At 34.7% G+C, this 26,685-nt stretch overlaps 1 protein-coding gene across 1 annotated transcript in view; it reads right to left on the bottom strand.

Annotated features, from left to right (window-relative positions):
* Positions 1-26,685, bottom strand: part of ARID2 (AT-rich interaction domain 2) — a 189,382-nt gene that overhangs the window by 65,347 nt on the left and 97,350 nt on the right. Inside the window, exons 6-11 of the mRNA XM_025403150.1 lie at positions 23,203-23,270; positions 7,525-7,591; positions 7,181-7,431; positions 6,751-6,847; positions 6,461-6,670; positions 4,444-4,611 (exon numbers count right to left, since the gene is read on the bottom strand). Coding sequence (XP_025258935.1) covers positions 4,444-4,611; positions 6,461-6,670; positions 6,751-6,847; positions 7,181-7,431; positions 7,525-7,591; positions 23,203-23,270 — 861 coding nt within the window. The remainder of the gene's footprint in view (positions 1-4,443; positions 4,612-6,460; positions 6,671-6,750; positions 6,848-7,180; positions 7,432-7,524; positions 7,592-23,202; positions 23,271-26,685) is intronic.

Raw genomic sequence — 26,685 nt, 5'->3', positions numbered from 1 at the left:
GGAGAGGAGAGGAGAGGAGAGGAGAGGAGAGGAGAGGAGAGGAGAGGAGAGGAGAAGAAAGAAAGAGTATGGAAGGTGGTGGTTTATTTCATTCAGATTACAAACTCATGGCAAATTCAACTGTTAAAATTCTAAAGGAAAGAAGGTGTCATATTAACATACTAACATATTTTCTTGAATTTAAAAACAAAGTTGGACTTTTTCTAAGTAACAAAAAGAGTCTGATTAAGCAAGAGACTTTTGTTAATAAAAACTATCTTTACTAGGTTACGTGGCAGACATTTTCTGAAAAATCAACTTAAATGTGTAGTCTCAAGGTTTTCACAAAAATATATGTGAAGTATACAACAAAAAGCACCTAAACATCAAATACATTGTACTGGTCTTGAAATGAACAATACTTCAGTTTTCCTAACCCAGTAATCCTAAAAATACAGTCCCTGGACTGCAGCATCAGCATCTCATGGGAACTTGATAAAAATGAAAATTCTGTGACCAGCCTGGGCAACATGGTGAAATCTCATCTCTATAAAAACAAATACAAAAATTAGCTGGGTGTGGTGGTGGCCACCTGTAGTCCCAGTTACTCAGGAGGCTTAACTGGGAAGATAGCCTTGAGCCCAGGTGGTAGACGTTGCAGTGAGCTGAGATAGCACCACTGCACTCCAGCCTGGACAACAGCGTGAGATGCTGTCTTTAAAAAAAAAAAAAGAAAGAAAAGAAAAGAAAAGAAAAATCTCAGGTTCCACCTGATCCAGAAACTCAGGGAATGTAGCTCAGATATCTTTAGTAAGTCTATCAGATGATTCTGATACAACCTAAGGTTTGAGAACCACTGTGTTAAACTTCTTGAATTTATCAGGTTACACAAGATGCCTAAAACAGTAGCAAGTATAATTTATAGTCATAGTTTGTTAATATCTTTTTGATATATTTTCCAGAAACTTAAAAAAAAGGTCTCTAATGACTGAGCAACAAATATTCTTGCAAAGAGGTACCTGCTAATTCTTTGATTTCAACAAAACAAAGGAGAACTCAAGTTTTCGGATGATTGTAAAAAATAAGTTTAATACTTTTTGACAATTCTGAAGTTCAAGGAACTGTACATTCTATCTTCATCTATTTAATGATGCAAACTAGATTTTTCAATTTACATCTATAAAAAGGGAACAGGAATAATACTGATGCTAACTCCAGTTTCATTCTAGCAGTAAATAAGTCATTAAGAGATATACTGAATTAATAGCATCCAGAGAATTAGAGGGGAGAGTCCTATTCATCTTATTAAGAGATACATTTCAAGTACATTTTTGATTAATAATTTTTTTTTTCTTTTTGAGACGGAGTCTCGGTCTGTCGCCAAGCTGGAGTGCAGTAGTACAATCTCGGCTCACTGCAACCTCCATCTCCCGGGTTCAAGCAATTCTCCTGCCTCAGCCTACTGGGTAGCTGGGACTACACGCGCGCACCATCATGCCCAGCTAATTTTTGTATTTTTAGTAGAGAAGGGGTTTCACCATGTTGGCCAGGATGGTCTCAATCTCTTGACCTCATGATCGGCCCGCCTTGGCCTCCCAAACTGCTGGGATTACAGGCATGAGCCACTGAGTATTTACTATTTGATGTACCATTTATTACTAAAACCTGTAATGATAAAGTATACGTATGTGCATTATATGTGTGTGTGTCTGTGTGTGTATATATATATATATATATATTTTTTTTTTTTTTTTTGAGATAGGGTCTTGCTCTATTGCCTAAGGTGGATGCAGTGACACATTCATAGCTCACTACAGCCTTTAACTTCCTGGGCCCAAGCTGGGACTACAGGTGTGCATCACCATGCTCTGCTAATTTTTTTCCTGATTTTGTAGAGATGGAATCTCACTATGTTGCCAGGCTGGTCTCAAACTCCTGGCCTCCAGTGATCCTTCTGCCTCAGCCTCTCAAAGTGCTGGGATTACAGGCGTAAGCCACAGTGCCTGGCCAAATGAAATTTTAAAAATGTAGAGCTTTACAGAATAACAAGGAATTGAAAAACTTTAAAAATGTGTATTTTGTAGCTAAAAAGTATTGATAGGGTGATGAATAAAAAAGAATCTCAAACATAAAATGTATTATATTAGGATAAAACTCTGAGGATATTGGAATACGAGTTCAAGGTAAAAGAGGAATATTATAAAATTTCTGATGTTAAAGAGTTTGTGTATTTTAAAAAATGAATGATGGTATCAAGATTCCACTGGATACAAAAAGCACTGTAATTACTTTCTTTTAAAAATGTAGTTTAATATACATCAAGACAATACATACTTTGCAACTATTTAAATTATGATACAGATTTAGATGTTAACCTAAAAATGGGTAAAAGGTTATAAAAGTTTTCAGAGGGATTGAGGGAAGTGAGTAAAAAGTTTAAAGATGGTAATTCCATAAAAAAGCAGCATTAAACTATGTAGGCAACAGCTAAACCACAAAGGATAACCAATCAAACAATTTAAAGTTGTCATTCAGGGACAGCACAAGTAATATAGTGCTCTTCAGCTGAAAATAAACTCTTTTCAATCCCCAGCGGTCTAGTCCCATCTCTATGAATGAATTACTACATAAATGAATAAGCCACAAATTCTCAATGTTTAAATTCATTCATTTGCCAAATGAGGACCAAATTTTAGGTTGGGAAGTAGGTTCATTTGTTGAGGTCAAAAGAACTGTGAAGGTCACAGGCTAACCACGCAGCAAAAAATAATTTTCATCAAATCACCCCTGAGTATTCACTGACATTTTATCAATTTCCTTAACACTGCCCTTTTATGTCCCTCAATTAATTTAATCTTCAGTTTCTTCTTTGACGGTAAAAAACATTCCCACCACCCACTTAACTAGCAATACAAACTGTTTCATTTCTTTGTCAAGGTTGAGAAACAATATTCTGACCAAAGATTCCCCAATATGAATTGGCTGTTTAACATCTATTACCTGTAGTTGAAAGCTCATTGAATAGACTGGCAGTCAAATTTATCTATTTTTTTGCCTTCTGTTATTTGTCCACTTTTGTTAGGTGGATCCAAGTTAGTTGAGTGAACATATGACACAAATCTATACACTTCAGAAGGACATAATGGAAATCAATGAAATATGTGATACGTATTACATACTTTGCATAGAGTACATAACTTTCATACTACAAGTTGGAGTAGAAGACAAATTGGGACCATGAATGAACGTGAGAACAGATAGCTAGAGATGATGAGAGTTCAATCTCAATCCAAGCATTGGCAGTTGAAAAGGCCAGGTATTTAGGAAGATTCAACAAGATCTGGTGAGTGGGATAATGAAATTTTTGGTTTGGGGCTAGCGAGGAAGGATGAGAGAGATCTAAATGCATTTCTAGCTGAAAGGAAAAAGTGAGTAAAGAAAGAGATTTAAGATATGGGAACATGGAGATGGGAAAGACTGATATTCCAGGTAAGTTTCAAAAGAAATTAGCATCTCTTTCTGAAACGAGCAGAAGCTAAAGGAAAATGAGTCCAGATGCTAATAAGTTTGTAACTGAAGGAGTAAGAAGTTGAAGAAATTCATTCTACACAGCCTCTGTATTAATTGCAAAGTGAGAATTAAGATCAATTGAGAAAACGAGCATCCTCCATTCAAAAAATACAAAGAAAGAGAAGTGCCTTGGGGACGGCAGGAAGTGAGAGGATAGGAAATGGAAAGGTAGGTGAGATGACAGATGTATTTTTAAGATAAACCAAGGTAGAGAAAGCACTTTAAAAAAAAGGTTAAGGGTGGTAAAATATAAAAAATGATGACTCACAATGAGCCAGGGAAAAGGAGTTCAACGACTGAACAGAAGTCTGGTTATTAGACATATCTGTACTATAATTACAGTTGAGCTAAACAGAATTGAGCTAAGAGACACTAGGAAAGGTGTGTAAATGCAGGTATACATGCTTGTAAGTGTGTGTATACATATGTGCATGTGTCTTCTCCTAGGCTATTGATTCCATGGTGTTGGTTCCAAGATTTAGGGATGTTAGGAGTATTATACTTATGTATCCTGATGATCACCGGAGAAAATTGTAAGGTAATAAATATATGAATAATCTATTCCTGGCATGTCAATTTCTCATGACCAAAATCACAAATAATATGCCTATTGGGGCACTTACAGCTATCATAATTGTGAATATCTAATCCACCACATTACTCTAAATCCTGCCCGAGTTAATTTTCCTATTATACTATTCTTCCTATGAGCTCACCTTGATCCTCTACTCCGGGAATGTATAGTATCTAAGAAATTAAGTACATACCCAAATTCCACTTTGGCCTACTCTACTGTAAAATATCAGTTCTCCACACCGCACACTGAAATTTATTCTTAGGATCAAATCTTATACACTTATAACCACACTGAAAAGAGTATGTAAAAACACTAACCTGGGGCAGATGCTACATGAGTCTGGGTTTGGACTTGCTCTATAGCTTGTGGCCTAATTTCAGATAACATTTGATGACTGGAACTTGGGTGTTCAACGAGTTTTACTGCAGCTAGTGCATCAGGACCAAACATCTGAATATCCATAGAAACCAGACACACTAACATGTCTAAAATAAATAAAAAGCAGTAATTATTAGTTAATAATATTATAAACGAATGCCATCACTGGTGAACACATGTTGTACAGAATACTTACAAATGTGAATAAATACTAGTCCATGAATCACAGTACATCAGAATTACCTGTGTATCTTTTAAGAAAAAGACTTTTAGGCTGGGTGTGGTGGCTCACACCTGTAATCCCAGCACTTTGGGAGGCCGAAGCGGACAGATCACGAGGTCAGGAGATCGAGACCATCCTGGCTAACATGGTGAAACCCCGTCTCTACTAAAAACACACACAAAAAATTAGCCGGGCATGGTGGCAGGTGCCTGTAGTCCCAGCTACTTGGGAAGCTGAGGCAGGAGAATGGTGTCAACCCAGGAGGCAGGGCTTGCAGTGAGTCAAGATTACACCACTGCACTCCAGCCTGGATGACAGACAAAAAAAAAAAAAAGCTTTTTAGGCTCAATCTCTGAAGACAGATTTAATAGCTCTGGAGTGGGAGCTGGATATCTATATCTATATATAAATATATATATAAATATATATATATATATGTTGTTTTTGTTTTTTTTTTTTTTTTTCTGAAAAGGGGTTTTTTTCTGTCACCCAGGCTGGAGTGCTGGCACGATCACAGCTCACTGCAGCCTCAACCTCCCAGGCTCAAGCGATCCTCCCACATCAGCCTCCCAAGCAGCTGGGAACTACAGGCATGTACCACTACATCCGGCTAGTTTTATTTATTTTTCGTACAGATGAGATCTCACTATGTTGCCCAGGGTAATCTTGAACTGGGCTCAGGCGATTTTACTGCCTTGGCCTCCCAAAGTGCTGGGATTACAGTTGTGAGCCACCATGCCCAGCAGTGGGTATCTATATACTTGGAAAGATTCTCAAGTGATTCTGATGTGTAGCCAGATTTAAGAACCACTGATATGAAAAGTGACACATTAACTTCTCAATAATAACAGTTTTCAAGCTGCATCTTTATTAACTGTGATTTTAATATTTATTACACCTGAGACAGATATCATTTTAATCATCGAGTAAAACATTAACATGGCATGTATTAGTATTTAAAACTGATATTTAAAACTAATAGCTCTTACGGAGGTAAGTTCATTGATTTTTAAAGATTGCAGCACCACCAGCAACTTCTAGGAACAGAAGGAAACCTGTTTCACTTAGCTTTGTTGTTTAATAGTAGTAGCTGGCCATATGAAACAGAAAGACCAGCTCTCAGATAACTTAGATACAGCAGTTTTGTCCATTTCAAATTTAATACATGATAACAGAAATTAAGAGAAGAAATAGGAATTACTGATAGCCATGTAATCCTGGTCTCTAAATTATAGATGTTTCGGCCGGGCGCGGTGGCTCAAGCCTGTAATCCCAGCACTTTGGGAGGCCGAGACGGGCGGATCACGAGGTCAGGAGATCGAGACCATCCTGGCGAACACGGTGAAACCCCGTCTCTACTAAAAAATACAAAAAACTAGCCGGGCGAGGCGGCGGGCGCCTGTAGTCCCAGCTACTCGGGAGGCTGAGGCAGGAGAATGGTGTGAACCCGGGAGGCGGAGCTTGCAGTGAGCTGAGATCCGGCCATTGCACTCCAGCCCGGGCGACAGAGCGAGACTCCGTCTCAAAAAAAAAAAAAAAAAAAAAAAATTATAGATGTTTCTTGCTCATGTAAAACAGGCAGAAAGAATAATGGAAACAAGTATGCCTGAGGAGGTAATGACTCTTCAAAATAAAATACTAAACCCCAAATATAAATTGAGGGTTTTGTACAGTACCATATTAAACATTTTTCCTCAATAAAGAAAACGATGTATTTTTTGGTCCAATCTTACCTATGCTCTTTTCCACTTTTGCAATTTTTGTGCAAGCAACATCTCCCATTTCCGTGAGCATGTATAGCACCTCGAGTGTTGAGATTACAAGCAGCACATCAGGTAAAGTGAGATGACAAATGATCTCTCTGTAGGAATCCTGATCCACATATTCACAAATTAAAACACCATTATCTTCCGCTTTGCAAAGGTTTCCCAAAATTTCCATGCCTGAAAAACATAAATATGTATTATTAAGAAATGATACAGTTTGTTTACTTTAGAAAGTAAATACTACAGTGAAAACTCACCTCTCATCTTTAAAAATCTATCCCTTGACATTAGACATTTTGTAACAGTATGAAACATCAGATGAGTAGTTTTGAAATCAACAGGGTCCAATAAAAGCTGGAAAAAGAAACAACACTACTATTGAGCTATGCTTCTTCCAGAGTTGTATATTTCAAATTTAATAAAAATTTTTTTAAAAACCAGGATAATGTTGCATAACATTAAAAAAATGCAATTATTGTAAAAATAGCCATCACTGAATTTAAAGCATCATTTCAAATAGTTTTTTCCATAAGTGTGTGATACTTCTACATCACCATTTTTAGCAATTAATACACGTAAGCATTTAATAGTCTATAAATATGGTAACTAAAAAATGCCTCATCCTAAAATTGTAACATAAATGTTGCTAACTATAAAAACTAGTTTAAGGTACAGTCATATGCTTACCTCAGCTGCAATATTTCCTAATGTGTCAAGGCCTAATTGCCTTAAAGAAATAAAATGACTATGTGCAGAAAGTAATAGGAAACGAAGACAGGTACGATTAGCTGCCAAGAGCTTAACATTGCCCTCCTCAAAGGAAAGATTTCGCAAAATCACTGCAATCTGAAGTACCCGCTGTCCTTCAATATCGTTAATGCCCAGCTTTCGAGGTGGATGAAATAAAGATTCCCAAATCCATTCTCCTGATGTACCTTCTACAACAGAAAATACATATTTCACTTAAATTAATATTTCATTTATTATTAATACTTCAAAGGTTTTGAAAAAATTTGGTTTCACTAACTTACCATGAGACTTGTTTCTGTCAGAAATGAGGTCACGAACTTCATTATCATCAACGATGTCTTTCCAAAACTGTAATGAGAAGTTATTTAATTCTCCATAATTTGAAACAACTATTCTATTGCTTTAGAAATAGTCACACACAGGCTGGGTATGGTGGCTCATGCCTGTAATCCCAGCACTTTAAGAGGCTAAGATGGCAGGATCACTTGAAGCTGGGAGTTCAAGACCCGCCTGGGCAGCAAAGGGACACCCCATCTCTACAAAATAGAAAATTTAAAACATTAGCCAGGAGTGGTGGCAAGTGCCTGAAGTCCCCACTACTTGGGAGGCTGTGGCCTCAAATTCCACTTGAGGCCTGGAATTGAAAGCTGCAGTGAGCTGTGATTGTGCCACTGCACTCCAGCCTGGGCAAAAGAGTGAGACCCTATCTGAAAATGAAATTAAAAAATAAGTTTTCAAAAATAGTCACACAATATGAAAATAATGTTTCTACTTATTTTTAGTTCATGTGGATATTGCTACATTCTAGGGAATTCTTTGATGTAAATATTTGATTGTCTATAGTTTCAGATACTTATGTAAAAAGGCATCTTTTTATCTTTAGAGTTTTTTTTTAGGGCCACAGACGACTAAAGGGGCTGTGAAAGAAATCAGAAAACCTGTGAACTTGGATGGGGGAAAAATGACAACTCTATGTACATTAAACACTACTGGAAATTTCTATTTCTTCTTTTTTTTTTTTTTGAGATGGAGTTTCGCTCTTGTCGCCCAGGCTGGAGTGCAATGGCACAATCTCGGCTCACTGCAACCTCCACCTCCCGGGTTCAAGTGATTCTCCTACCTCAGCCTCCTGAGTAGTTGGAATTATAGGCATGTGCCACTACGCCCATCTAATTTTTGTATTTTTAGTAGAGATGGAGTTTCACCATGTTGGCCAGGATGGTCTCAATCTCTTGACCTCGTGATCTGCCCACCTCGGCCTCCCAAAGTGCTGGGATTACAGGCGTAAGCCACTGCGCCCAGCCTTTTTTTTTTTTTTTCTTTTTAGCGGTGTCTCGCTCTGTCGCCCGAACTTGAGTGCAGTGGCACAATCTCAGCTCACTGCAACTGTGACCTCTGGGTCCCGGGTTCAAGTAATTCTCCTGCCTCAGCCTCCTGAGTAGCTGGGACTACAGGTGCTTACCACCACAGCAGGCTAATTTTTGTCTTTGTAGTAGAGACGGGGTTTCACCATGTTTGCCAGGCTGGTCTTGAACTCCTGACCTCGTGATCCACCTGCCTCGGCCTCCCAAAGTGCTGGGATTACAGGCATGAGCCATCACGCCCGGCCTGGAAATTTGACATTTCTTTAGAATTTCTTCAGAATTTTTTCAACTCTGAATATTAAGAAATTAACTATAGCAATATTAGCAGTATTTGTGACATTATGTGTAATATTTCAAAACAACTGGGTTTTTTTTTTGAATCAAAGTTCTTAGGCATTTAAAACCATTAGTTGGAAAAAGGCTTACTGGCTTCATGTCATCATCAAAGAAATCCATTGCACAAAAAATCCATGACAAACAATCTTTGGTAGCAATAAAAAAGAAGTAGGCACATTTTTTTTAAAGACAATGTTCAACAACCAAGAAAAAAGGTCCACAAAAATTCAGATATTAAAGATAACAGACACAGAACTTAAAATGACAATAAATAGTAAGTTCAAAGAAATAAAAAACTAAAAATTTTGGCAAAGGAATGAAAACCGTATGAAAGAACTAAAAAGAAATTCTACAATTGAAAAACATAACTAAAATTAAGAATTCAGTGGATATGTTTAAGAAGCGATTAGATACAACCCAAGAGTAAATTTATGAGCAAGAAGAGAGGGCAAGTAAATAAGTTTGAAGCATAAAGAGACAAAAGGATGAAGAGAAAAAAAGTGTAGGAGACATAAGCACACAGTGAAAAGTTCTAACATACAAATAATTGGAGTTCCTGAAGAACAGAAAGAATGGGCAGACAGAATATGTGAAGACTTAAGAGCAGAAAATATTCTAAAATAACTGAAAGATGTTAACTTACATATTTCAGAAGCACTACAAACTCCAAGAAAGATTTAAAAAAAAAAAAAAAAGTATGGAAACATCATCATAAAACTCCTGAAGAACAAAGAGAAAAATCACAATATGATATTTTCAAAATGATGGAAGAAAATATCTGCCAACATATAATTTTTTTTTTCTTTTCGTTGAGACAGAGTCTCACTCTGTCACCCCGGCTGGAGTGCATTGGTGTGAGCTCAGCTCACTGCAACCTTTGCCTCCCAGGTTCAAGCGATTATCCTGCCTCAGCCTCCTAAGTAGCTGGGATTACAGGTGTGTGCCACCACGCCCAACTAATTTTTGTACTTTTAGGAGAGATGGGGTTTCACCATGTTGGTCAGGCTGGTTGTGAAGTCCTGACCTCACGTGATTCACCCATCTCGGCCTCCCAAAGTGCTGGGATTACATGGGATTACAGGCGTGAGCCACCACACCCAGCCTGCCAACATAGAATTTTTAAACAGTGAAACTGTTCCTCAAGAATGAAGGTGACATAAAAACATTTTCTGACAAATAAAAACAGAAAAGCTCATTATCTACAATCTAAGGAAGAATAAATGATAAAGGTAACTGTGGTTAAGCCAAATTAAAACACTTTCAAAAAGTCATGGGGTAAAAAAAAAATACATGTAAATTTAAAATTTAGAAAAATACTTTCAAGTGACTATTTGTCTAGGCCATATGGAGTATGGTACTGGAGTAGTCATCCTACCAAAACCCAACATGTATGAAAAAACTGTTTTCAGAGATTGGAAAAAAGGTAATGCAAGATTGTAATCACTGAACAAGAGAAACAAATGCAGTTATTCCAATGATTGACTGATATTTTTACTTGGACATTAATTCTAGACTAAAGCATAGGGAAGAGAAACCCAAGATATCAGAGTGATTGCTAAGCTGAAAACACTGAACAGAGCACAGCAAAGCTAAGGAAGCTAGAATATGAAAGCAAATTTTCAATAAGGGAAGAGTTATGCAGAGAAAGAGTCCCATGAGTCTACACACATATACTTTGAGTTCATTGCTAAGTACTAAGTTACACAGATGTATGTTCAAACTCCACAATGCTAGGCAAAAAACTGGAGAGAACAATCGTAAGAGGCTGTAATTAAACAATTCCTAGAATAGAGAAAACTCATATACACCCAGCTCATTCAGGAGAAATTCCCAAAATGTCATACCTAAGTAGAAGGAATAAACAAGCCCTAGAGTAAAGGCTAATCTACATATGTCATAACACAGCTTTAAAACAACCCTACTATGATAATCCATGTATGAATTGACAGCCTGCTAAAACAAAGTTCAACATTCTGGAAAAACGTCAAAGTTCAGACACTCAACAATGTCACACTCACACAACATTCACATCTAATAAAAAATTACCACACCTACAAAGAAATGAGGAAACATGACCCATAACCAAGACAAAAATCAGTTTCAAGAAAAATAAGATAGTGAAATAACAAAGATAACAAGAAAACTAACAATGACATTTAAAAATTATTAAGTACATGATATAAAAACTATGAACATAATTAGCAAATAAACAGATAAGACAATCAAATAAAATTTCTTGAGCTGGAAAATGTAATACAGATGCACCTTGACTTATGATGGGATTATGTCCCAATAAACCTACAGTAAGTCTAAAACATCCTAAGTTGAAAATGCATTTAGGCCGGGCGCGGTGGCTCAAGCCTGTAATCCCAGCACTTTGGGAGGCCGAGGCGGGTGGATCACGAGGTCAGGAGATCGAGACCATCCTGGCTAACATGGTGAAACCCCGTCTCTACTAAAAATACAAAAAACTAGCCGGGCGTGGTGGCGGGCGCCTGTAGTCCCAGCTACTCGGAGGCTGAGGCAGGAGAATGGCGTGAACCTGAGAGGCGGAGCTTGCAGTGAGCCGAGATCGCGCCACTGCACTCCAGCCTGGGTGACACAGCGCGAGACTCTGTCTCAAAAAAAAAAAAAAAAAAAAAAAAAAAAAAAGAAAATGCATTTAACACCCCCAATAAACCCACAGTAAAGTCAAGAAACTGTAAGTTTATTGTAACTTGGGAACCATCTGTATCTGCAAATAAAGAAAATACACAAGATTTGCTTAACTAGAAAAGATGAATGCATAACAATAGAAAATATCCACAATTAAGTACACAGAAAACAAAAAAGGTCTAAAAATAATGAAAAGAGCTTCAGTGACCTGTGGAACACCACCATGATCTAATACACATATTCAGTCATCCCTCAGTATCTGTGGGGACTGGTTCCAGGACTCTCCAAAGATACCACATTTTTCAGATGTTCAAGTTCCTCATATAAAATAGTGTAGCAGTATAGTATTTGCATACAACCTACAAACATCCTCCTGTATACTTTAAATACAGTATACCTAATACAGTGTAATGTGATGTAAATAGTTGTTATACTGTCGTCTCTTAACTTTTTATTTTTATTACTTTTTACTTTTTTAAATTGCTTAATCCCCCAAATATTTTCAATCTGTGATTGGTTACATCTATGGATGCGGAATCCATGGATTCAGAAGCCAGATTGTAAATGTAGTACCAGGAAAAGAAGAGGGGTCTGGGTGTGGTGGTGGATGCCTATAGACCCAGCTACTTGGCAGGCTGAGGCAGGAGGATCACTTGAGCCCACGTGTTCAAGGTTGCAATGAGCTATGATTGTACCACTGCACTCCAGCCTAGGCAGCGAAGCAAGACCCTGTCTCTAAAACAAACAAACAAAAAAACCAGAGGGGAAAGAAAAATATTTGAAGAAATGATTGTGAAAAACTCTGCAAATTTTATGTAAGATACCAAACCTGGATCCAAGAAACTAAATTAACCCCAAGTAAAATAAGCAATGAAAACTGCAAGGCATATCGTAATGAAATTAAATATCAGTAATAAAGAGAACATATTAAAAGCAGTGAGAGACTACAATACCTATACAAGAGCAATAAGAACAAAGTTGATTTCTTGTCGACAACAATGCTATCTTTAAAGTGCTCAGGCAAAATCCTAAAACCTACAGTTTTATAATCATCACAAATATCCTTGACACATGAAAGCAAAATAAAATTTTTAGATAAACAAAAGTTGAGAGCCTAAACTCAACTACATCATTAATTTCCTAAAGTGTAAATGGGCTTAATGCACTGACTTAAAGGCAGAAATTGCAGAAAAGGCAGACTGTGGGGAGGAGGAAAACAAGCGCTAACTGTATGTTGTCTATAAGAAACACTATGTATAAAAACACAGATAAAAACTATAAAGATGGGAAAAATATATTATGACAACATAATAAGAAAGCTGTTGCTAAGTTTCATACATAATGTTTTTTAAAAGTTAATTCATCAGGAAAATATAACAAGTGTAAATGTGTATGCAACTAATAAGAGAAGTTCAAAACACATAAGGTAAAAACTGACAGAACTGAAAGGATGTATAAACATTCATAATTACAGTTGATGATTTCAACACTCACATCTCAGGAAATTGTAGAACAACTGAACTCATGGAGATGGAGAGTAGAATGATGGTTACCAGAGGCTGGAGCAAAGTGGGAATGGTTAATAGGTACAAAAACACAGCTGGACAGAATGAATAAGATTTAGTATCTGATAGCAAAACAGGGTGACTATAATAATTTATAGTATGTTTTAAAATAACTAAAAATGTGTAAGTGCAATGTTTATAGCACAAAGAAATGATGTTTGAGGTGATGAATACCCTATTTACCCTGATGTGATTATTACACATTGTATACCTGCTTCAAAATATCTTATATATCCCTAAATATATGCACCTACCACATATCTATAAAAATTAAAAACTTAAATAACCCATATATCAAAGAGGAAATCAACAAGTTAGAAAAAGTGCAGCAATAGAAAGATATATGAAAAGCAGAAATTAATGAAAACACATACATACAACTGCAGGAAACATCTAATCTTCCTCAGTTATATTTGTGTCTTCTTCTAATGTCTTTTTTTTTTTTTTTTGACACAGAGTCTCGTTCTGTCACCCAGGCTGGAGTGCAGTAGCATGATCTCAGCTCACTGCAACCTCTGCCTCCTGGGCTCAAGCGATTCTCCTGCCTCAGCCTCCTGAGTAGCCGGGATGGCAGGTGACCGCCACAACACCCAGCTAATTTTTTGTATTTTTAGTAGAGATGGGCTTTTGCCATGTTGGCCAGGCTGGTCTCAAACTCCTGACTTCAAGTGATCCGCCCGCCTTGGCCTCCCAAGTCAAAGTGTTGGGATTATAGGCGTGAGCCACCGTGCCTAGCCATTTATGTTTTCTTGATTTCATGTGATTAACGATTATACTGATAACCTCCACTCCCCATTGTGACTGCATATTTATTTAAACATTTTGTGCAATTTACACTTTCATCACCAATTTTCTGGAGTTAAGAAAAACTATATAATTCTATAACCAAATGGTCTGGCTCTTAATGCAGTGTAGTGAGGACAGAACATAGGGCCTTGGGTCACTTTATGAAGAGGGGAATTAGGAATGCAGCTCTGTATCATGGTGAAAACTTTGAAGAGCCAATGCCTTCAAAGAAAAGGAGGCAAAAGGGCTTGACTCTCTCTACTGTAGTTTTGGGTTAAAATAATGCCCCAAATTTTGTACCACTGGCCTACTCCCCAATCTCCATCAAGTTGGTTTTAGTAACTACTCGAGTCACCAGAAAATCAATGAATAAATTAATATAGTCATTCTAAACCAGTATTTCTCTGTAGATGACTGGCAATTGCAATAGAGTAGTGGAAGAAAAAACTTTCAATCCAATCTTTACAAAAACCCTACAAAAACAGGTCTGCTGAAATTCGTAACCAACATTATAAAACAGAAGGGAATATTCCACCATGGAATAAGTAAAATTAGTCACAACAGCTTTAGATATCAGAATAATCAAGTGTATTTAATTTTTAATTTGTGTATTATATATTTTGTTTCTATATTATATATTTAATTTATATAATTCAAATTAATTTATTAAAATATTTTTTAAATCTTCAAAATTATTAAAAACATAAAAAAGAAGATCAAAGGGGAAAATCTAAAATAGGACAGAGAGAATTTCTAGAAATTAAAACATGATCACTAAAATAGAAATTTAACATATAGGTCAAGTAGCATATTAGACACAGCTGAAAATGATTGAGGAACAAGCCCAAGGAAATTACCCAAAATGCTGCTCAGAATTAAGAGAAGGTCAGAAATTGACCCAAAAAAAAAAAAAAAAGGATAACCTAGCAAAAAAGGCAGAAAACAATAGAATGACAATAATACAAGAAAAATATAACTTATAATCTACAATTCTATAAGTGGAAGATGGACAAAAATAAAGACAATTATAAAACAGAATTTTATCAATAAAATATCTTCATTGAAAGATCTAGCTAAGGATGTGTTATACTGTGAAAAAAGCACATGCTCAGAAGGGAGATGAAATATGCAAGAAAGAATGAGGACAGAAAAATAAGATTAAAAGATTTGCTTTCTGGGGTTTTAAATTGCATAGAGGTATAAAAACAAAAATAACATTTTTAGCAATGAGCTACACACAAAAAGAGGAAAATAAATATTTTCTCTAATTAGAAAACACAAATTTTTACTGAAATTTAGTAGGAAGAATTTGAATTTCTTGACTAAAAATCTGGTACTTTTAAGCCCTAATGGGGCAAATAAACCAATGAAAAAGAATCCAGAAAAAGATCCATACACATATGATTGGTGGATTTATGACAATGGTGATACTGCAACACAGTTTTTAAAACAAATACTGTAGGTTCAACTGGGTATCCATATGAGGAAAAAAAACAAATCTTTACTCCTAGCTTATACCACATACACAAAGACACCATCAAAATTATAGATCTAAGTGTGAAAAGTAAAACAGAAAAAAAAAATACTCTGTTTTTGACCTCATGGTTGGCAAAAATTTGTAACTAGAACTAAAAAATGGCCAACTTCAATAAAAAAAATTGATGTTAAACTACATTAAAATTAAGTATGTACGTTCATCAAAAGATACCATTCAAGAATGAAAAGGCAAGCTAGAAAACATTTCCAACATCTTAAAAAGAACTTTTATCCAAAATATAGAAAAAAACTCTTACAAATCAAAAAGATAATTATTTTAAAATGGACAAAATATAGGCACTGCCTAAAAGAAGCTATCAAAATTGCCAAAGGTATTCCAGTTCTCATCAATCAAGAAAAAATGGAAATTAAAACCAAGCTACAGTAACAATACACACCCATTGTAACAGTTAAAATGAAAGAGACTGACAATACCAAATACTGTCAACAATGAGGAACTGGAACTGACATACTACTGTTGAGAAGGTAAAACTGTACAACTACTTCGAAAACATGTTTGGTAGTATCTACCAAAGCTGAATACAGATATGCATGCTCTATAACCTAGCAATTAACACTCCTAGGTCAATTACCCAACAAAAATGCATGTACATATTTACCAAAATACATATATAAAACCCTTCATAGCAAAATTATTTGTGTCCAACCTGGAAATAACTAAATCCTTATTGCTTTTTACAGTAGAAAAGACAAATTGCTGCATATTCATGCAATGTAACATTATACAATAGAAATGAATGAAGTACAAATACTTGCAATGATATGCATGAAACTTTCACAAACATGATATTGAATAAAAGAAAAAAGAGAAGTAGAATAAGGAAGAAAGATTAACAGATAAGGAAGTGAATGAAGAAGTGACTGAAAGGGGGAATGAATAGGCGTACTTCAGAGGAGCTGATAATGTTCTAATTCTTCATCTGGGTAATGATTACATGGGTGTATTCACTTTATAAACACATCTTGAAGTGTATACTTATGTATCTGTTATATATATACATTAAGTATGTGTTATAATTTAAAAAGTACTTATAGGAGTCCAAAAAAGATAATGTATTAAATTAAAAAGTCAATGCATCCATGAAGCTTAGTTTTAATACATATAATAATATGATTAACATATCTTCTGTCATTAAAATTTTCTGTTAACTGCATATTCACACCTGAAACAGGCACATTTGTCTGCTACTACTTTTCCTTTTGTTTACCATGGTCCTGCACATAAACATACTTTCTATACCTCAAACTAAATTTGTTCTTACCTCAGAACATTTGCATTTGCTATTCCCTCTGTCAGAAAGACTCTTCCTCTGCAGTGATGGTCACCTATTATCATTCAAACCTACTAAAAATCATCAGATATTACCTCCTGAGGGAAGCCCTTCTGGCCATCTTATCTAACGTTACCATACATTCACACATCTTGTAACTCTCTATCACATTGTCCTGCTTTATTTTCTTCATAATACCTGCAAAAGCCTCAAATAACACTGTTTACTTTTATTGTCTGTTTTCCTATAATAGAATGGAAATTTGCTGAGAGGGGGGACTTTGTTTTCCTAGTGTCTGGAAAAGTATTGGCACACAGAAAATACTCAGTGAATATTTTTTAAATAAATGAATTAATGTACAAAATATTTTACCAAATAAATTAGTTCAAGTATTTTTTCTCTGAAATAAGGTGACTTAAACTATTAATCCGATAATTCTTATCAGATATTATCAGATAAATGTCATAAACATTTTAGCTAATTATACAATATTTTATGTAGCAATAGGCCTAGCTATTTTAGGTTACAAACTTCATTCTGGATAACAATATGAAAAGTGTAACTTTACCATAAAATTCAGTTAAGATGATATACTTCTTGTAAAGGATTTAGTATATTCTTTGACTTGCAAATTTGTCTTGGAGTTAACCTAAGAAAAAAATTATTTTATATTTGTGGGCCTGGATGTGAGTATGTACAGCCCAGGTAGGTTGATAAGAAGAAGAAATGGAAACAATCTAAATTTCTGAAAATATGGATTATGTACATGAATTATGAAACATGTGTAATATGAGTGAAGTGGCCATTAAAATACTAAATATTAAGGATGAGAAGAAAATCTAACATTGTAATAAGTGAAAAGAATGGGTTACAAATTAAATTCTGAATAAAACTTTTGCTTTAAATAATATGCATAGAAAAGACTTGATAGGTGTATATAGGATATTAATGGTGTTTATTTCTGAATGGGTGTGATTAATAATGGTTTTAATATTTGCCCTTTGCTATAAATTCTAGCTTTTCCACAGCATGCATCAATTACTTCTATAAGGGGGCATACAGAGTGGCTCATGCTTATAATCCCAGCACTCTGAGAGGCCAAGGCAGGAGGACTGCTTGAGAACAGGAGTTTGAGACTACCTTGAGGAACATATCAAGACTCTTATCTCTACAAAAAAATAAAAAATAAGTTAGCCAAGCATGGTGGCAGGAGTCTGCAATCCTAGCTACTTGGAATCCTGAGGCAGGAGGATTCCTGGGGCCAAGGACATTGCAATGAACTACAATGGCACCACTGGACTCTAGCCTGGGTGATAAGAGTAAGATTGTCTCAATTAAAATAAAATAAAGACTAACTTCTGCAAAACCAGGAAAACATTTTTTTCTCTCTCTTTTCTCCCACTATTTAACTATTCATTCAAATTCATGTGTTTTTATTAAATAAAAATAAAATTATTAAAATAAAATTCATGTGTACATCTCTGAAGAGACATTATACGTTCCTATTTGTTGAAATACTTTACAGTGGAACTGTTTTGTAAAAAAACTGTGTAAACAGAAAAATGATAAAGACAACTATGCAAAGTGTTTAATATATAGTCTACATTAACTTTTAATTCAAGTAAAAATATGTTTATGATAGAAAAACAAATCTACATGACAACTAATATTAATATAAAATCATTTTTATATAAGCCATTGATGCTACATGCCTAACTATAACTCTTTAATTTTATTTCTTCTTAAGTAAAGAAAAAGTTCCGTTATAAAAGAAAAACGCCCTAGTGGGAATATTAGTTAGAAACCAAGCCTGTAAGGATTTTCTAACTATTTAAACATCTAAAATCTACAAAAAGTGCAATAAATCATACTGATCTACATGAAAGTTTCCAGAAAGTCTTTTTTTTTTTTCTCTTAAAGACAGGGTCTCACTCTGTTACTCATGGTGGAATGCAGTGGTACAATCATAGCTCACTATAGCCTCTAACTCCAGAGCTCAAGTGATCCTCCTGCCTCAGCCTCCCAAGTAGCTGGAACTACAAACATGCACCACCATGCCCAACTAATTATTTTTTTCTTTGTAGAAACGGGGTCACATTCTGTTATCCAGGCTAGTCTTGAACTCTTGGGCTCAACCAATCCTCCTAACTTGGCCTCCAAAATTGTCAAATAAGTCTTGATGCATTAAAGACAATTTATAATACTTAAAATAGACTGCTAAAGAATAAAGTTTTTGATTAGTTGAAGCTTATCATTAGCAGTTTTTGTTAGTTAAACCTAAAGACTAGCAATAAAGAAAAGGTAAAATGCCACAAGAAAAATCTACTTAATAGTTACTATTTCCTAAAACAACTCTCCTTTAATACAAATTTGCAAGATAGCTCAATAACAAATTTTATGGACACAAAACAACTGTATGTACTTACGGGTACCTGTGATATTTTAATACATGCATACAATGTGTAATAATCAAATAACGGTATTTGGGATACGCATCACCTCATATATTTATCATTTCTTTGTGTTGGGAGCATTTCAAATCTTCTTAGTATTTTGAAATATAAACTATTGATAACTATAGTCATGCTACTGTCCTATAAAATACTAGAATTTATTATTTATTCTTTCTATCTAACTAGGTATTTGTACCCAATTAACCAACCTCTCGTTGTGCACTACCCTCTCACCCTTCCTAGCCTCTGGTAACCACCAATCTACTCTACCTCCAAAATATCAACAAGTCTGACTCCCACATATGAGTGAGAACATGAAGTATTTCTCATTCTATGTCTGGGTTATTTCATTTAAAGTAATAACCTCTAGTTCCATCCATGTTGCTACAAATAGCACATTTTCATTCCTTTTAGGGCTGAATAGTATTTCATTGTGTATATATACGTAATAAAAAATGTATGTGTGTGTATATATATATAAAACTTTATTCATTCACCTGTTACTGGATACTTTGGTCAATTTCATATCTTGCCTATTGTGAATAATGCTGCAATGAACATTGAGGACACAAGTATCTCTTTGATATACTATTTCCTCTCCTTTGGATAAATATCCAGTAGTGGGATACTGTTTTCCATAATGGCTGTACTATTTACTTTCCCATCAACAGTGTATGAGTTCCATTTTATCCACATTATTACCAGCATTTGTTATTTTGCTGTCTTTCTGACAACAGCCATTCTAACTGGGGTGAGATGATATCCCATTGTGGTTCTCACTTAAATTTTCCTGATTAGTAATGTTGAGCAATTTTTCATATATATATTTTAGCCATTTGTATGTCTTTTTTTTTAAGAAATGTATCCTGCAACTTGTACTGAAGTTTTATTCCTTTCTCTTGCTTGATTGCTTTGGCCAGGACTTCCAGTACAACGTTGAATGAGAGAGGTGAGAGTGAGTGTCCTCATCTTATTTCAGTTTATCAAGGAAAAGCTTTCAGTTTTTCCCCCATTTGATATAATGATTATCTCAAAAGATTTAAAAAAAAAAGTAGTTGATAAAATTTAACATTTCTGCTTGATAAAAACTTTCAATTAGGCATAGAAGAAATATACCTCAAAACAATAAAAGCCACGTATGACAAATCTACAACTGAGATGATCATATCTTCGTGCTTCATTCTGTTGATGTGATGTATCACATCTATTGATTTGCATATGTTGAACCATCCTTATATCCCTGGGATAAATCCAGCTTAATGATGGTGCACTGTCTTTTTGATATGTTGTTGGATTTGGTTTGCTAGCATTTTGTTGAGGACTTTTGCATCTATGTTCATCACAGATAGTGACCTAAAGTTTTCTTTTTCTGTTGTGTCCTCGCCTGGTTTTGATATCAGAGTAGTATTGGCCTCAAAGAATGAGTTAAGGAGACTTCTCTCCTCTTCAAATTTTTGGAATAGTTTGAGAAGGACTGGTGGTGGTTCTTTTTTGTAAGTTTGGAAGAATTCAGCCATAAGCCATCCAGTCCTGGGCTTTTCTTTGTTGAGAAACTTTTTATTACTGATTGAATCTTGTTACTCTTTATTGGTCTGTTGAGGCTTTCCATTTCTTCCTGGTTCAATCTTGATGGGTTGTATGTGTCCAAGTATTTATCCATTTTTTTCTAGGTTTTCCAATTCATTAGTATAATATTTCAACATAGTCTCTAATGATCATTTATATTTCTGTGGTATCAGCTGCAATGTCTCCTTTTACGTTTCTGACTTTATTTGAGTCTTCTGTCTTTTTTCTTAGCTATTCTAGCTAGTGGTTTCTCAATTTTGTGTATCTTACCAAAAACAACTTTTTGTTTTGTTGATCCTTCGTCTTTTTAGTCTCCATTTAAATTAGTTCTGGTCTGATCTTTATAATTTCTTTCCTCTATTAATTTTGGGTTTGGTTTGGTTTGCTTTTCCAGTTCCTTAAGGTGTATCATTAGGTTGTTTATTTGAAATCTTACAACTTTTTTGATGTAGGTATTTATTGCTATAAGATTCCCTCTTAGGACTGCTTTTGCTGTATCCAATAGGTTTTGGCATGTTGTGTTTCCATTTTAAATTTCCTTCTTAACTTCTTCCTTGACTTCCAATGGTCATTCGGGAGCACGTTAATTTTCTTGTATTAATATCTGTACATTTTCCAAAGTTCCTCTTATTATTGATTTCTACTTTTATTCCATTGTGATACAAAAAGACACTTGATACTATTTCAATTTTTAAACATTTGTTGAGATTGTGTTGTGGCATACTATATTATCTATCCCAGAGACTGTTCCATGTGTTGATGACAAGAATGTATATTCTGCAGTTGTTAGATAAAATAGTCTATAAATGTCTGTTAAGTCCATTTGGTCTATAGTGCAGATTAAGTCTGATGTTTCTTTCCTGATTTTCTATCTTGACGATCTGTCCAATGCTGAAAGTGGGTAAAGTCCCCAACTATAATTGCATTGGGGTCTGTCTCTTTTTAGCTCTACTAATATTTGCTTTATATATCTGGGTCCTCTACTGTTGAGTGTATATATGATTGTTACATACACCCTTTTGCTGCATTGATCCCTTTTTTCATTATGTAATTACCTTTTTTGTCTCTTTTTTGTTCTGTAACTTGATCTATTTTGTCTGGACAATATCAAAATTTTTACAACTGATTTTTAATATTTAAGTGATTAATCAAACACTAGTAAATAAATGAAAATAAAAAATAAAGTAGCTCCCTAAAACACCATGGTATCATTTTATTTTTTATTTATTTTTATTGATTTATTGGTTGATTTTAGAGACAGGGTCTTGCTCTGCCACCCAGACTAGAGTGCAGTGGCACAATTATAGCTCACCGCAGCCTCAAATTCCCAGGCTCAAGCAAGCAATCCTCCCACCTCAACCTCCCTAGTAGCTGGGACTACAGGTGCACACAACCACACTCAGCTAATTATTTAATATTTTTGTATAATGAAGTAAAAAAAAAAAATATATATATATATATATATATATATATATATATATTTTGTAGGGATGGGGTCTAGCTTTGTTGCTTAGGCTTGTCTTGAACTCCTGGCTTCAAGCAATTTTCCCACCTCAGCCTCCTAAAGGGCTGGGATTACAGGTGTGAGACACTACACCCAGCCCAAGAGAGCTACTTTTAAGAAACAAAGTGAATAGATGTAGAAATTTTAGCTGAAGTCACAGCAAGAATGAAGAGTAAGCATACTTGAATGCATCTCGTGAGTTTTAAAGAAAAGGTGTTTAAACAATAATGTTTAATGTGTATGTTCTATTAATAGTAATACTAAAAAATGTACCCTCAGACAGTAAATAAAAGAAGCATCCTATATTTCCTTGAGAGCCAGCAAAGTTAGACAAGTATAAGTGAGAAAACAATTTACTCAAGTCTTTTGGTAGTTTCTCACTTGAAATTCACAACTACATTTTGTTTCAGAAATATACGTCAAGAAAATTTCCTCTAGAAAATGTACTATTATTTACTATACTTACTTATATACTTACTATACTTACTTACTATTATTTACTTACTAATCTTTCAGACCTGTTCTTTTTGAGGATTTGATGGCAGGTCTGGCCCTTCATTCCTTTCTGAATTGCATAGTTTCAGAACACACATACAAATGAAAACTTCCTGAAACCCATCCTCAGAATCCCAGTTGAGAAGAGGGTCATTCAATTGTTTATTGCTATTGTTGTAAGCTACTATTCATGGAAATCAATGAAAATTTTATGTCTGTTCGTGGGTATTCTAAAAGATTTTTCACTCAACTCAATCACAACTTTAAAATCGTTGCATATGGCATATGTATTAGGTAAAGATAAAAGTATAGGTAGTATTATGTTTATTAAATAAGCAACCACTGACCTATTGTTGGCTTAGCTACATGTAACTCAATGATTCGACATTTTAATTAAAATGATTTACCTTAACAAAGTCTCTATCAGTCTTCTCTTTCCATTCTTCTCCGAATACAGTGGAAAAGGATCCTAAAGCTAAAAATAAATAAATAAATAATAGTACATTCAATAAAATGCAATAAATTCCTTTTTTTTTTTTTTTTTGAGACAGAGTCTTGCTCTGTCGCCCAGGCTAGAGTGCAGTGGGGCGATCTCGGCTCACTGCACTCACCCTGCCTCCGGGGTTCACAGCATTCTCCTGCCTCAGCCTCCCGAGTAGTTGGGACTACAGGTGCATGCCACAATGCCCAGCTAATGTTTTGTATTTTTAGTAGAGACGGGGTTTCACCGTGTTAGCCAGGATGGTCTCGATCTCCTGACCTCGTGATCTGCCCGTTTCGGCCTCCCAAAGTGCTGGGAATACAGGCGTGAGCCACCGCACCTGGCCAATTCTTTCAATTAATTATTTAATAATAGGTAGGCTTGGAAACACAATAAAACTACATCTTAATATATCTTGTGCACTAAAACTTATTTTATAGTAAATGATAGTCATGATAATTTCTTTTGAAATACACTGTTTCCAGATTTAAAGAAAATTCGTGTTCCTACAAATTAATAATATGGACTCTTTCATAATAATCATACAGACAATAAAGAGGCGAAGAGTACTTAAGAGTTACTCCACATTGGCTTTCATTTATACAGAAGAAAAATATTAAAATATCAAATTGAGGTTATTGCTATTAGATTTCCAGGCTATCATTTAAAATTTTCATATTAATTTCAGAAATACTTGCATAATTCACAATTCAAAAAACATAGAGAGCAAGGCACTCCATGGAAATAATTCCCACAATTCCCATAAATCTCCTTTAAGGAAAATTCTCAGGCCTACATCAAGTTTGTCTTTCTCGATAAAGTTGCTTTATCAACGACTTTATGACTTTTGAAAAGTCAAACCATCTGTTTTCATAAGCTTCTTCTTAATAATACTCTGTCTCTCATCCACATGTGGCCCTTACTTCCCCACCAAAAAACTTAAGGCATATAGATAGTTACATCCTGTATTATTTTTTCTCCTTTATGCTGCTACCTCAAATTGTCAATATGGGATCAGACTATAAAGCAGTATGATTCAAATGTCTAAGCGGTGATACAATATGTTTTTGCCCTTAAAAATTAAGTAAATTCTGTATCAACTATCACATTAATTTCGTGATGAAAGCTACTGGTTTTAGAAAACAAAAAGAAAATTATACAATGACAACTGTTAAAAGAAAAACTAGTTGTTATGAACATTAATCTTTAAAAAAACAAAACCTTAAGCTTCCTTATTGGATGTGTTATGAGAAGCACAGCAAATTGGTATGTTTTCTCTCATAAGAGATTTATGAACTCTTGGGCAATCTTATTACCCTTTAAGTATGAACCTAATATTGAGTTAAAATTGAGTAAAATAAAGTTTGTGAAGTACTCTGGCTAGAATAAGAATTTTCATCTTAAAAAATATTTAAAAGGGTGAGAAATAACATTTTAAACATAAATTATGTTCACTAATGATTTTACTACTGAAATTAAGGTCATGAGGAAGTAATATAAAGAACAGATACAAATGTTTTGAATAAACAAATTAACTACAGTGACCTCAAAAAGCATTTCATAAAATACCAAATTTATATATAAGTAGCAGCTTAACCAGCAAAATGAAGCCCACACACCACCAAAGGCAGACAAGGTTTTCTTTGTCCTGAAAAAAAACCTTATAAAAAACTTCCCTGGGGGCCAGGCAAGGTGGCTCACACCTATAATCCCAGCACTCTGGGAGGCCAAGGCAGGCAGATCACTTGAGGCCAGGAGTTTGACACACCTGGCCAACATGAGGCCCTGTATCTACTAAAAATATAAAAATTAGGCAGGTGTGGTGGTGCTTGCCTGTAGTCCTAGCTACTTGGGAGGCTAAGGCACGAAATTGCTTGAACCTTGGAGGCGGAGGTTGCAGTGAGCCAAGATAGCACCACTGCATTCCAGCCTGGGGGACAGAGCAAGATTCTGTCTCTAAAAAAAAAACTCCAAAAAACAAACAAACAAAAAAACCCAAAAAAAAACCACCAAGCAAATAATATCCCTGGGAAAAGAATACAGGGTAGAAACATAAAATTGAAAAATGAAATTTCTTATCACATAGAATTTTTATTATACTTCTTCAAACACACAAAATACGTAAATATTCTACTTTCTAAAAGAAGTGGCATCTACATTTCTTTCTCAATTAAAATCTCATGCCCTAAAAATCAAATTGAAGCCTCTCAAAGTCTAACCAAATAAAATATATCTATAACCTTCAAACTCCAAAGAGAATTATTTTTATCATGTAAAACTATTGTTTGAAATATAAGGTCTTCATAAAGTCCCTACGTACTCTGGAACTAAACTTTCTGTGACTTTGAATGACAGAAACTATACCCAAATGGCACTTGCTAAATTAATGCTGTTTAGCATTATTATACTACATAATAATTTAGTCTTTTAAACAAAATGCCTGAAGAATGCATGAAGATAAATTAGGTCGAAAGAAGGTCTTGTCTTAGTGCACCCAAACTGGTAAGAATACTTCTATCATATACCCAACTTAAATTATTTACATGTAATTCTATTCAATGATTAAATGTTAAGACTTAAAATTATTCTGATTTGAGAATATAAATTCTTTTCAAAGGCTTCATTTTAAGGTTTCTAAAAAATGTGAAACAATTTTCAACTCCATTCTACATTAAATGCTGAAAGTTGTATTTGGAAGCTCAAAATAAAATAATGGAAATCAAAGAATATAAAAGTGATGTGAAAAGCCATCAAATTTATATCTTCAAAATTATGACAAAAACTGAGAAGTAACCATCTTTCTTCCCCCATCCCCACCCATGTAACTAAGAATAGTTTTGGACAAGTTAAGAAACTAATTTTCACTTTTATTTAATTTTAAAATCATTTTCAATATACAATATGTGCCAAATTTCAAAGAATCCTAACTAGATAATCCCAAATAAAACACTACTTGACCCAAATCAAATTGAAGAAAAATAAATTATTTTGCTGTCTCGCTATTTAAAGATAAAAACAAAAAAGTCATAAAATGTTACAACAGGTTTTCTCAAAGACTCTGCTACTGTGCTATATATATAATTTCCTAAAAGATAAAATACTTTCAATGTATGTCAATACCTTACACTGGAATAGGATATACTTCTGGCAAAAAATGGGGTTGGAATTGGGGAGAGTCTGAAAGCAAGAAATAATTTTATACCAATAACTTCAGCTAACACAGATATTTTACAAAAGAAAAACTGAGCAGGGAAAGATTTCAAAATATTATTTCTACATCTGTATTAAACTGCAAGAGAAAACTGAGTAATTTGATCCGTGTGGTAATCTAGCCTGAATAAGAGATAATTTCAGAAGAGATAAATAAATTGATTTATCAAAACCCACAACTAGCAAATCCTACAAGTAA

Source organism: Theropithecus gelada, chromosome 11 (genome assembly GCF_003255815.1).
Source record: "Theropithecus gelada isolate Dixy chromosome 11, Tgel_1.0, whole genome shotgun sequence".
NCBI classification, from domain to species: Eukaryota; Metazoa; Chordata; class Mammalia; order Primates; family Cercopithecidae; genus Theropithecus; species Theropithecus gelada.
This window is presented reverse-complemented; position numbering and strand designations above follow the sequence as displayed.